This window comes from Brachyhypopomus gauderio, chromosome 12, assembly GCF_052324685.1.
Source record: "Brachyhypopomus gauderio isolate BG-103 chromosome 12, BGAUD_0.2, whole genome shotgun sequence".
NCBI lineage: Eukaryota > Metazoa > Chordata > Actinopteri > Gymnotiformes > Hypopomidae > Brachyhypopomus > Brachyhypopomus gauderio.
The window spans coordinates 1599124-1613171 of NC_135222.1; the positions used below are offsets into that span (position 1 = coordinate 1599124).

Consider the following 14048-nt stretch of genomic DNA (forward strand, 5'->3'; position numbering starts at 1 on the left):
CGCCCCCTTTCCCGATACACGTCAACCACCCTCAGCACCCCCATCACCACCACCGCCAGCCCCGTGCTGAATTGGTCCTGAACAGTGCTGTTCGAAAACAGGTTCCGTTCAAAGTTCACGTGCTCTGACTGACACAGATCCATAAGGGAGGCCTCCGCCCGCGCACCTCCGTAGGCGTTTAGCGCGCCAAGCTTGCATCGCTCCACCCAATTCTGAGGGTTCCGTGGGCGTGGAGCAGGACCGGGGTGGAGTTCCTCTAGCGACTCCTTGCCGTTTCTGTTGGTCCACACACAGTGTGACACCAGCTTAGCCTGCCCAGCCTTCTGGGAGCTCGCCTCATTAATAGCTGGATTTAATGGCGCCAAACGCGTTATTTTTGGAGCAATTTTACATACATCGGGGGGCACCGTCGTTAAAGTTTTGGCTCAAGGCACAAGTTGTTAATTCACCTGATAATGATTTGAAGCACTATGTTGGCAGCCTGGTTTTTACGCGACATGTCCATTAAATTATATTTTTCAGTAATGACATTTCATGTTATGTTCAGTGAGCACAACTAATGAAAAATGTCGGTGAGGCATTTTTTCCCGTTCAAATGATTTTCTGTTTTTATTCTCTCTCTTAATGCTGCACAGAAAGGAGTGAATAAGGCAAGCCCAGCTGTGAAATCTGCATACAAGAATGTACGTTTTTTTTTTCCTCTTAAACTTCATAATTTTTAACGTTGGGCTATTCAGCAACGCTAACATATTCTCTAATGTGGTATTTCTTGCACTGTAAATGAAGGTTTTGTCAGCGTTCTCTCCTTCTGCGCTGCCCCAAAACTTTGTGTTAGCCAGATTCCTGAAATGTTTCTCATGGTGGCCAAAAAACTGAATCGAACATTTTTCTTTCTACTGTTGTTTAGGCCAAAGTTCGTGCGACAAAAGGTTTCCGGGGTGTGAAGGACAGGATAAGACACAAGGTGAGCACACACACACACTCACACACACACTCACACACACACTCACACACACACTCACACACACTCACACACACACTCACACACACACACACACACACACACACACACACACACACACACTCACACACACACTCACACACACTCACACACACACTCACACACACTCACACACACACTCACACACACACACACACACACACGCACACACTCACCCTCACACGCACACGCACACACACACACACACACACACACACACAACACACACACACACATGCGCGCACACACACACACACACACACACACACACACACACACACACGCACACAGTGTGTCTGAACGTAAGGCTCGAGCTCAAGGTATCAAATGGACTCCGGAGCGACTCTGTGTTCGTGAGTGTACATTTTTTAACGAGCCAGCCTCAGGCACTGAGCTGCCATGACACACGTGCTCTCTCAGGTGCCCCTTCATGGTTTTTGCATATTTCATCAACGAGCGAGTGATTTCATCAAAGGCAGCGTAACGAGCTGTATGTTTCCATAGCGGCACTGACTTTGATGAAGCCACGGCGGTACGGGCCTGTGAGGCGGTGGCCCCTGCCTCCGCCCGGGATCCCCGGTTGGGCCACGCCCCTCAGTTTAGCTCCGCCTCCACAGACTAGGGCATGTTGGACAGCTGTAGGTGGTGCTGTGCGAGTCCGCTGGGTTCTGCCCTCCCACCGAGCTCGGTGAACGTGGCTGTGAAAGACGCGTATGTGAATGTATGTGACCAAAGCCCCAGCGTTCAGGTTCAGGTGCTTAACGTGAACCTGTGTGTGTCAGTGGTGGCAGCCCTTCTGTTCCTCCGTCTCGCTGGGTCTCTTCCACTTGTACGTCTGTAATTTCTAGCACCCTGTTCCTGTCTCTCTCTCTCTCTCTCTCTCTCTCTCTCTCACACACACACACACACACACACACACACACACACACACACACACACACACACACACACACACACACTGTCTGTCTATCAGCCTCTCTTCACTGTCAGTTTCAGTCACTCACTCTGTCTGTCTGTCTACCTCAACCTGTGTCCCACTATCTCCCCCCTCCACTCTCTCTTTCTTTCTTTCTTTCTTTTCCTCTGTCTGCAGGATGCTGAGGAGGACGATGGTCCGTACTGTGCCGACTCTCCCACCAGCACTAAGAGCCTCTCACCCAGGAGGGTTCAGAAGAGAAGGGTGAGTATGGACACACACACACACACACACACACACACACACACACACACACACTTGCGCCAATGAGCTCCCGGACAGTCCAGCCCTTGAAAGAATCGCCCATTTGCACACCAGTAGGCCGGAGGCCGCCTGATTGACAGTTGGGGCTGAGGCGGCCTTGTGGAGTGGCTGGCCGCTCCGTGCGTGTGCGTGCGTGCGTGCGCGCGCGTGTGTGTGAGGCTCAGTGATGTGTTGCCAAGCTGAGGCAGGGAGACGCGAGCCCCTCACAGGCACAGGAGGTGGCCTCAATTCCTGGTCCTCTCCATCCTGTCTCCATTTCACTCTCAAATAGGCCACAGATACCCCACCATTTCCTCACCACCAACACCACGCTCTGCTGCTGAGGGCCCAGCTTGTGACTGTGTGTGCGCTTTTTTAATTTTATATATATATATATATATATATATATATAATGAGGGAATATCATTGTTATAAATTTTTTGAAAACCTGTTTCATGAAAAAAAAAGCTCATGCAGATATGCGTTCAGAAGATTTGTTCCTAAGACCTTTTGTCCACACATCTATAGGAGCATGTGTGTATTCCACATCTGATACATAGATCTACAGTAGTGATTTTCATGCATCATTCTATCATTTAAATGTGGTTCTTGTATTTGTGTTTTAATACCCATTAATAATGTGTTAATACATTTAAAAATTCATGTGCGCGTGTGTGTGTGTGTGTAGCAGTTGTGCGTGAGAGAATTGGTGCTGGGTATTTTGCCTGTGAGACAAAGTAGGTATTCTGTTTGTGTGTGTGAGAGAGGGGGTGTTGGGTATTTAGTGTGTGTTGGTGTTACTGTGCAGGTGTTGTGTGTGTTGAGCATTGCGCGTGTGTGTTTGGTATTGCTTGTGTGTGTTGGTATGGTGCGCGCGCGTGGGTGTGTGTGTGTGTGTGTGTGTGTGTGTGTGTGTGTGTGTGTGTGTGTGTGTGTGTGTGTGTGTGTTGGGTATTGGCCTGTACAGCTCTGTCTTCAAGTTCTTTGGGGATGTCAGCCACCGTTTCCACTCCTGTTCCCCCACCCCTCTCTCTCTCTCTCTCTCTCTCTCTCTCTCTCTCTCTCTCTCTCTCTCTCTCTCTCTCTCTCTCTCTCTCTCTCTCTCTCTCTCTCTCTAACTCTGTCTCTCTCTCTCTCTCTCTCTCTCTCTCTCTCTCTCTCTCTCTCTCTCACACACACACACACATTCTGCGAGACTCTCACCCATGGATGGTGGCATAGAGCCTTTGGGACTGCAGTGCTGTGCTGACTACATCGACCCAGTCCTTCATCCCCACCCACACCTCCACCACCCCCACCACACCCGTGTCACTGCTCAGCCTGACACTGCTTCAGCAGCGGCTGCACAAGAACCCTACACACACACACACACACACACACACACACTTTGGATTATTACCAAGAACACTCCTTCTGGGATGAAAAGATGAGGATAACTGTAAATATAACATAATTGAGTTTCATTTAGATCATTTAACATTTTAAATTCACCAGTGGGACTGTGACACACGAACTCAGTCAGTTCAGTCCTGAGTTCCTGAGTTCCTGAGTCCATCTGCAGACCAGTGTGTTCTGACTCTGTACTTCCTGTGCCGTCAGGAAAAGGCCACACACTTTCGCCACTGTCACAGACAAATGTCCTCACGCCCCGTACGAGCTGGCAGACGCCCACAGACAGGTGCCTGTGAACATCACAGCAAAACTTGCCTCACAAATCTCTCTTAGCAGAAAGGCAGCCTGAAGGTTTGTCTTCAAGCTGGTCCAAATTCTGAATAGAGGGCAGAACAACTGAAGTTTTTGGTGCCATTAAAAAATGTCCTGCAGGCACGGCATTGTGGGATGTCCTGCTCCTCCACAGTCTTTGTTTTGGGTGGTGGGCGGACCCTGGCCTGACCCCGCCCCCTTCCTGCCCTCGGCCACCTTCCCTGTGTTTTTTCTAGTGTGTTAATTAGCACAGTTATTTGCTGTGTGTGTGTGTGTGAGTGTGTGTGTGTGTGTGTGTGTGTGTGTGTGTGTGTGTGTGTGTGTGTGTGTGTGTGTGTTCTGGTGGCGGGGGAGTAGTATTAAGCTGTACAGAAAGGTGTAGAGACAGAGGTCTTCCAATTAAAGCCTTTCAGAAGAAGTCTGGACCCCATCCCCACTCTCCACCACCATCACCTCCACCCTCTCCGCTCAGCTCCACAGTAACGGGACCCTAGGGACGCCGCACACACACACACAGCATGGCATGTCCATCACTGTGAATGCGGTTTTGTGTATGGCTCACAAGCATGGCTAGTGCTGACACGAAGGCCCTCTGTACGATCAATGACCAAATCAATCAGCGGACTGGTGCCATGATCCTCTTCAAAAGAACTCCTGACAAACGGGCCATGTGCATCTGCTCACACATCAGCCACCGGTCCCAACTCGGGCCACGGCTCGGTCTCACAGCCCAACTCCGCTTGGGGTTCGGACGTTGATATTATAATTACTATTATTATTATATTATAAACACCAGACATGTGATGATGTGAAAGTGGGCTAGCTGGTGGTTGTAGTGTGGCGTTAAGGTCGTTAAAGGGCAAGGCTCCTCGGTGTGGGAGGAGTGCGTACGTGACGGGTGGATGTGAGAGGGTGGTGGTGAGGCTGGCATGACCAGGGGTGGTGCTACCCAGCCTGGACATCCACGCAGCTGCCCTGAGCACAACGCTACTGATTCCCACACATCAGCACAGCTCTGCCACTCATTCCTCTCGAATGAAGCTGTGTGTGTGTGTGTGTGTGTGTGTGTGTGAGTGAAAGAGAGAGAGTGTATTTATGATGTGTGTGTGTGTGGCCAACTCCTCGGAGTGTCACATAGCCTCTGGGGGAGGATCACACACACACGCACACACACACACACACACACACGGGTGCTGGATACACTAGGCAGATGGATCCCCCTCAGCCAGGACCAGTGGAAGCACTCTGCATATTAAAGCCCAGAACGGCCGGTTGAAGTAGTGTATAATTCATAGCCATCTCCTCTGCAGCTCCCAGCTCCTCTGCCTTCATTTCCATGCGGCTTTATGGAGTGGCCATATTAGAGGCCCTCCTCTGGCCGTGAACGTCCCGCACACCACCGTCCTCGTCTCGCAACTCCTCCCACCACAGCGCTTGATCTGAGACCTGTGAACTCTCAACAGCAAAACTCCAACATTTTATTGGGCTCTTCTGTCTCCCCTCTTCTGTCTCCTTTCAGACTTTCAGTATAAGCAAATGTTTGAAATTTCAAATCCATAATGTAAGTTTGAGAACAGTGTCTGTTCCTTGTGCATGCTGTACTAACGATTTAGATTTAGAGCAGTTTGCCTTATTTTTCAAAATTATTTAATTTTTATATCCATGCTGGCTGATCTTTATTTATATGGCTGTGTGTGTGTGTGTGTGTGTGTGTGTGAGTGTGAGAGAGAGAGAGAGAGTCTGGAGGACTGCCATTTGTTGGGTGTCAAAAAACATTGACATACAAATAGAGGAAGCGATATTGGCCGGTCCGCACGCATCAGAGCGAGCGCAACACATCTGCACGGGTCCAGCGAGACGGCCACACCACCACGCAGGCTTTGGGCTGCCTGGCAGGCAGCGGCCTCCGGACCAGCCGCCACCCGGCTTCCTCCTGGGGGGGGGCAGAGCGCCTGGCCCGTAACCAAAGTGCCATCTACTGGACGCTTCGGGTCAGTGCGCACATGCCGGCTTTTGCGGCCGGCGAGGCTTTGGCTCGGAGCGGCACGGTGCTCGGAAGCGCCTCACTCTGATGGTCCTGAAAGCGACTTTCACCGAGAGCCAGTTGGAACGGGCCACGCCGGGGACGAGATCCTGGGTTTTATTTCGGAGGAGGGGGACCAAGCGTCTAAGCAGACGCTGGCTGCGGTTTGGGCTCCAAAGCACTGGAGTTTTGTTTAGCGTTTTCCAGGCCTGCCTTTGCCTCCAAAACGCTGCCAGGCGGGTGAGATCAGTGGTCTGAAACAGCATGTGAGACGTATAATGGGAGGCTGAGGGGAGTGTCTGCATCGGGCCACTCTGTGATCGCTTCGTACAGCTTGGACTCTGTGAAGATATCTCCCTGTGATGATTACCAAAATAAATATGTTTTTAGGTCATGCTAAACATGTTTGTTTTTTGCTGTTTTTTTTTTTTTTTTTGAAGACGTGACAAACTCTAGTTTTATTCTGTTGCTTCCTGCCCTCTAGATGCAAATGCATCCGCGTTCACCAGACTTGTGGACATCGTGAGGTTGAGCATTACTGGCTCATCCTGGCCCCGGGGAGCTGAGTTCTTCGTGTGCCGGGGTGCTGCTGTGTCTTGACTCGGCTCTTTTCCCACCAAGACCTGCGGGGGGCGCTAGGAGACGCTGACCCAGAGCTGCCCGCCGTGGTGTTGCTGATTTAGTGTGTCTGTAGAGCGGGCCGGTGGGACCGGCTAGCCCAATGCCTCCTTTCCTTCCAGACCAACGGTTTCTGGCCGGCCTCGGCCCGATGGCTTAAACCCGTTTTCGGTCTTTTTATTTCATGTGTATTTTCTTGGCATCTCTCTGCACGCTTAATATAACCACGGAAAGTATGAAAGGCAAAGTGGCAGTGTAATCTGTTTACAAGAAAACCCCCTTACCCCCAATCAGTGGAGTACTGAGGTTAAAGGGCCAATTCATATTATTTATCCTACACTTCTAAAACTGCTTTTCTCTCTCTCTCTCTCTCTCTCTCTCTCTCTCTCTCTCTCTCTCTCTCTCTCTCTCTCTCTCTCTCTCTTTCTCTCTCTCTCTCTCTCTCTCTCTCTCTCTCTCTCTCTCTCTCTCTCATACACACACACACCCCTGCTCTGATCTTCAGGCGCGGTACAGTGGTGGATCGGCTTTGACGTGGAGCGTGCACACAAACTGAGCTTGAACAAGTGTAGATTCATTTCATCTAATTATTGTTTAGTGTTTTGTGAGGCTAGGTCAGGATAAGAGCTGACGGTGAGCTGTGTGTCCTGATCACTGCCATGTGGAGAGGGGTGTGTCCCTGTGTCCCTGTGTCCCTGGCTATGGCTAAACTCTACTCACATTGTTTTAATAGAGACTTCCACTCATAGAGCTGTGGGGACACTGACTGCACACCACGCCCCTGCTGCCTAAACGAATGACCAAACAGGGTTAGAGGGCAAATAGCAACACACATAAACCAGACCTGGACGATGCTTTTGCAGTCAGCCTGCAGACTAGACTGCCCGAAGCGTCTGGGTGAACGGACCCGTGGTGTGCAGGTGCACGCGGCACGTTAACTCGTACCGGAACAGCTCACGCCCCAGATTTATGACCCTGACACAGGAATCCATCAAAGCCTTTTGGGGAATTTAAGTCCTAAAGTCCCCTGTAATCGCTTTCATTATAGCTACCAGCAAGCGGGACAATCAGTGCCCCCCACATGTGTTCCTGTTTATTCCTACAGCAAGTGGCCAGCACGCTTTTCTCTGCATTGTGTTTTTCGCTCTGCAGAGAGGATGGTGGCTAACCCTTTCAGAAGGCCTGTGTAGCCAAGGTGGTGGGGTGCGGAGGTCATGGCCATACCCTTCAAAAGAGGCACCTTGGTCAAGGTTGGGCCGGCCCAGACGTCTGTGAGGAGCGTCTGCTCTGCACTCCAGCCCCCGGACACCGTAGACGGCCTGCACTTTAACGGCCGGCTTTGATAATGTGGCAAACGGCGGTTTATGGGCTCCCCCGGCAGCTGGCCTAGGCATACGGGCGCCACGGAAAGGGCGTTTAATGACGGGCCCTGGGCCTGGCGTGGAACTGCCGTCTGTATTGCTTCGCCACGTTCGATCGTGGGTTACAAGCTCCACACAGGTGTGGTGGGAAACCCTGCATTCAGCCCTGCAGCCCGCACATCGCCCACGGAAAATAAACGCACGCACGGCACTCGGACGCCGAGTTAGTTTCAGCTTCCCGACATGACCGCCAAGGTCGTGTTCGGCTTTTAAGATTTCCCCTTCTTGCCTTTCAGCACGAGCGTCAAAAGTCCCCCATGAGTATCGGCCTTCCGGAGTACGTCATCGATGGGGAAGACGAGCTGGATGCAGCCAGCAAGTAAGGCCATGAAATCAAATGATCAGTGGTTTCACTTTGCTACAAATACAGCAGTCTGAGCTGGTCATGAGCAGGATGTCGAATCTGGAGTGCAGCTTAAATCATAGCAATACTGCCATCTAGTGTTCATTGTTACCCTGATTGTTACTATTCTTAAACAGGATGTACTTTTGGGCATTCTGTGTGATATAAGGAGGTAGAGGGGTTTTGTGAAGGATGATTTCTCATCTAACCAAATGAATTATGCCATAAAATAAAACTGAAAGTCCCTTTCAGTTTTCCTGCCAGAGATACTCGATCTTTGTTTACTTCATTGTGATAACAGTGAAGTCTTGTTGCTAGATTTGGTGCTACTATGTATATAGATAAAGATGTGTGTGTGTGTGTGTGTGTGTGTGTGTGTGGGGGACTGTAGAATCTCCTCTGAGGACAGTGGTGAGTTACCGTCCTACACAGAGGACAGCGATGAGTCATGTGAGCCGGAGGCAGAGACTGAAAAGGCGGGGCAGATGAATCTGCTGGAGGAGATTCTGGACTCCCTGAACACCTCCAGTGTGGAGCAGGGCAAGCTCTCCGCCGCCAAGAGCCTGGACATCTTGAGGTCCATGGAGGACCTTGAGTGCAGCTCCTCGGTGAGGGGCGCTCCGTTTATGCTCTTCTGTTTGCTTTGACCTAGCTGCTTCTAGTTAAACTTTCACCTGGTTTCCAAATCTTGGACACCCGGGAATGACACCGTGGACACCGCCGTCTCGGCCGTGTGTGTGTGTTTCAGAGCAAGGCCAAGTGTCCGCGTGGGAGCAGTGCGGGTCAGGAAGGCGCGGTGCCCAGGGTGGTCGGCGACGAACCGAGCGTCCGGAACACGGGGCAGGACGACAGCGCCGTCCACGGCAAGCACCTCCCTCCGTCACCCCGTCGCCTCGGCAGCACTCGCTCTCTGCCGACTCCTTTCCCCAAACCCGGCGAGGAGCTCCCTGGCCCGGAGCCCCCCCAGCCCCCCCAGAGGAGCTCCCCCGCCGAGCCATCCCCTCAGCCCCCGGCCTCAGAGGTGAGCGAGGTCACCGAGCCTCCCACTCAGCCGGAGAGCCTCTCAGACCCGCAGCCGAACCCGGACGGGCAGCGGCCGGCCACCTGCGGGGCCCTCCGGAGGAAGGTCCTCCCCAGAGAGACCCTCAGGCACTACCAAGGGCGCTCCCAGCAAGGAGGAGCAGCCTGCCAGGGTAGCAGGCAGTGCTCGATGCTCGTGCCCTGGGAGAAGGAGGGCAGCGGGGACGGTATGCAGGACGTCCAGGAGACGCTAGGGGTGCAGGAGAAAGGCTTGCTGGAGGAGATCGAGGCTGTGTGTCGCCTCAGTATGGCCGTGAACTCCAGTCTGCAGCTCACACAAGTCCACAACAGCACCGGCCTGGACGAGAGCTGAGAGTGCAGACACGTCTCGGCACACCACCCCTCCCTCCCCGTCCCCCCGCAGCTCAGCTACTGTAGACTACAGGGTGTTCAGCGCTCACTCTACTTGTGTTTCAGGGTTCCGTCAAGTTATTGTGAATATTAGACCCTCGTTCTGTATGAAACGCATGTAAAGCAGGCATGTCAAAAGGGAAAATATAGTGAATTTAAAAGCTACCGTTTTCTACTATCTTCATCTCTCTCTTTCACTCACAACTGTGTGTGTGTGTATATATGTATATAATATATATATATATATATATATACACACACACATATACACAAAGTAGTTGCACAATTATTTGCTCACTGTAACTGTTTTAAGAACAAGTGTCCAGATTAATGTATTTTTACAAATGTTCAAATTCTAGCCTAACAAGATGCCTTAAACCTTAAACCTGATTTGCTTCTGCTGCTGCATGTGTGTGTCACTCTGGGATCATGAGAACACACACACACACACACACACACACACACACACACACACACACGCACACACGCTAGCTTGCCCCCTCTGGAACTGTGGGTCAGTTTTATTCCTCCATGATGAATTTTGTGGAGGTGTATGCATGTAGCTCAGAGAGTTACTGTGGGCTATGTCGTTGCTTCGTAAGTAATTGATGAAATGTTTATTTTTAGAGGTATTTTTTTCCAAGATTATTCTCAGGTTTTTTTTTGTCTAATTAGTATTTATATGTTGACTCTGGACTTGCCTTGTGGTAGAATAGGCTGCAAACGTATTGAAATAACTGAGAGTTATAGGTCAATGTACAAGGACACAGCACCTTCATTAACATTTTGCCCATTTGCCTATTTCAGAAATATATGACCCCTACTGTGCTGGACATGTGCTTAAAAACTGGTTGCAAATTTGGTAACCCCCCCCCCCCCCAACAGTGACCATTGTTTAATGATTGTTTTGGTACTTTTGATCCCATTTCAGTTCAGTACCCTCTTTCTGTTCACTCCCAAACTGCTGAAGGTATCGAGTGAGGGGGGCATCTCGCTTTTGCAGATTGCTTGTTTCTTTTGGGCCAGTTCTTTTCAGGTATTTAGGGATCGTGATTAATTCCACGTGCCATTTGCACAGGTATTTTAATGGCCTTCTGCACACCGGTTTCTTTTTTTTAAGACATTTTTCATCCAAACTGGATTGCCACCACTCAGCTTGGTCATCCCATAATGCCACTGTAGTGTTCCTTCTCTGAATGGCGAAAGCTGAGCCTGAAGACGCCATGAACAGATACACGAGAACGTTCCCTTGCACTTTCCTCAAAATATAGGCAGGACCTTGAATGGATCCCTGAAGAACTATGCAAATGCGTTTTGGATAGTTTCGGCCATGTATTTCTTCTTTGCAATAATAGAATATTATGAATCTCTCATGAAGTTTAGATGGTAAATGCAGCTAAATATGTCAGTTTTAAAAGAGTTAGCTGTAATCTAAACTGCTGCTATGGAGGAGCTTTGAATCTCAACATATGAATGGTACTAAGATTCAAAATGGAAAAAGTTCAAGTTGCTAATGAATGTGTAAAGCAAATAGGCAAATTAACAGAAGAGTGTTTTTCCTGATCTTTTATTCATTCTTAATCACACTGGTGTTTTCTGAATTATATAGGATATTCACCCACCAGCCAGTTTAATCAAAGCACAATGCAGGTGTATAGTTTTTTGTTTGCAAGCACAGTCGTCTTAGCCATCCTCTTGCCTTTGACCGGTGGACAGTTTGTGACTAAGGGACTGATGTTTCTGGGTGCCAGACTACTCTTAGCTCAGCAACGACTTGGACAAAGCCCAGAATTAGTGCTGTGTCTGGTGAACATGGACCAGCATTAGTGCTATGCCTGGTGAACATGGACAAGCTGTGTTGAGAATGTTCAACCACCCAAATAATATCCAATCAGCAGGGGGCTTGTGGCAGAAAACTGACCAGTGAAGAAGATGGTAGTCTTCATTGAGAATTGAGCATGCCAACAGATGGACCAATTATAGATGGTCTGTAATCGTACCCTTCTAAAATGCTAATACCTAATGACGTGGCCAGTGGCGCTGGCACAAGGAAGGTGTTTAATGAAGGCGCTGCTGAGTGTAGATATTGCTGATATTATGTACAACCTTTGTTTTTCCTGCTCCCTGAATAATATCAGCAAGATGGTTTTGTCATAAACTTGATATAGCTGTTAATCCAGAGAGAACTTTATAGAAAACCTTTTTATACGAGGTTTCTCCATGTCTGTGCCATTCATACGTGTCATGAAAGCAATAGCATAATCTGCTTAGACCTGGAGTTGGAATTCAAGGGTGTGCCTTGCGTGAAGTGAGTGCTTCTCAACACCGAGTAGGTGCGTTACTTTATGCCAGACATGTCTGAATTTCCTTCTGCAGTTTGCCTCTAGTTCAGTGTTTCACTTTCCATGCACATAATGTCTGTATTAAACAATTTTTAAATCTCCCCTTTAAAAAAAAAAGATCTAACCGAATACATGCAGCTGAGCTTAAACTGACACTGTAGAGTTGAATGTCAGTGTTAAATCAGCTCTTACATGACGGTTAGAACATGAGACATTAGGTGGATAAAATGTAAACGTGTCAGTAGAGTGGAAGTAATACCACAAGCCCACACCCATCAAATGAACACAGGATCTGTGGTTGTGTTTTAGAGTATTAAGCATTTAAAACCTGCCTGAAAGCATTTCACCACATGCCACTTTGTTTAAAAAGGCAAAAAAAAACATTTGTTTACTACACTGGTGTAATTGTTTTAATTTATTTAATTTACTCCGTTTTTGTGACGTCAAACTTTAGGTACGTCTTTTTGAGATGGTTCAGATTTGAGGTACGTCTTTTTGAGATGGTTCAGACTTGAGGTACGTCTTTTTGAGATGGTTCAGATTTGAGGTACATCTTTTTGAGATGGTTCAGACAGTGCATGTTGGTGGTAATGCATCAACTGATCAATTGCCCCTCGTTTTTCTGATATATGTAATTTTTATTTTTTATTTTTTGTTGTCGTCACATAAAGCAACTTGTAGAAGTATATTTTATCATTTTAGTATACAAAAATCTGGTTGTATACATTACCAAGTTTACCCAACCACAGTCATAACACTACTGGGCACCAGGTAGTTGGCAAATGCATGTTCAGAAGAAAGCCAGTTTTTAAAGTACATGGGTAATACTTGATCTGTGGTACAGCCAGTTTAGTAAAGTCCAGTGCTACTAAAAATATCCATTTCTGCTGTCTTATAATTTGAAAGATTTTAACTACTGTTCTTACTTTCCCAATACTTGAGTTGCTTTACGAAAGTGCATGAAAAAATCTTTAATGCAATAAACTTGCTGTATTGTAAGTTTTTGAGTATATTCATGATTTCATATATAATAATATTTTTTGTTATTTAGCTTTATTGTTTTATTGATTTTACTGTGCAGGTATTCAACATTGTATATTTTAATGGAACTGTTGCTTTCCAGAATGTGTTTTAGTATGTTCAAACAAAGTGGAATCAAAATCGTTCGTCTGAGTTATTCTGTGTAAACCTGTGCGTGCCCTTGAGCGTTTAGGCAGCGCTGTAACAACGGTTCTGTACATTGTACCCATTGTATGGTGTTTTGTGGCCGTATGTGCGCTCTCGTGTTCAGACTCCAGGTATTTCAGTCAGGGCAGACGTTTCACTCCAGGCGTTGTGCCTCAGTGTCTAGATACGAGGAGAAAGCCTGATCATGGCAGAAGGCTTTAAGCTGAATTAACTTTGTAACTTTGAGTCTGGGTGCAACGAATAAGAAAAATGAATGTTCTAAATTATACATATTGAAACTAAACAATGTCTTTTTGTTTCAACATACTGGCACGTACAATCCCTAATCAAATGAAAAACATTTCCTAGAGCAGTAATGAACACTGCCTGGTAAGCACAAAGATTTCACCAAGAACTATCTTGATGTGTCAGGTACAATAATCGCAGAAGTGTATCCTTTTGACTTTTGGTCCTAAGTACCTCCAGATGTAGTTGCATGTCTTCTATTGAAGTAACAGTGTTCAAAGCACAGTGTATGCTAATCTGACACTGTTAATTCAGGAACCACTTGTTCAACTATATTCACTGTGAACAGAATAAATTCTAGATGTTTATGCAACTTTCATGCGGTTGTAATTCTTTATGCCTCCTGCACATAAGCCAGTTTGATGTCACCTTGAATTGACCTTTTAAAAAATTTAATGTGTCCGTCGCCTCTTGGACTTGTATAAGGAGAAGAACTGGGGCAATTAACCCAAAATGTGGTAACAAACTGACATA

At 47.9% G+C, this 14048-nt stretch overlaps 1 protein-coding gene across 2 annotated transcripts in view; it reads left to right on the forward strand.

Moving 5' to 3' along the window:
- The window catches only part of dennd1b (DENN/MADD domain containing 1B), a 75154-nt gene extending 61261 nt beyond the window's left edge, over window positions 1-13893 (forward strand). For both annotated transcript variants that reach the window (XM_077024311.1, XM_077024312.1), the window contains 6 exons: window positions 636-683; window positions 908-964; window positions 2094-2180; window positions 8222-8304; window positions 8720-8936; window positions 9077-13893. In XM_077024311.1, the coding sequence (XP_076880426.1) occupies window positions 636-683; window positions 908-964; window positions 2094-2180; window positions 8222-8304; window positions 8720-8936; window positions 9077-9721 (1137 nt within the window). In that variant the 3' untranslated portion in view covers window positions 9722-13893. The remainder of the gene's footprint in view (window positions 1-635; window positions 684-907; window positions 965-2093; window positions 2181-8221; window positions 8305-8719; window positions 8937-9076) is intronic.
- The last annotated feature ends 155 nt before the right edge of the window (window positions 13894-14048 follow it).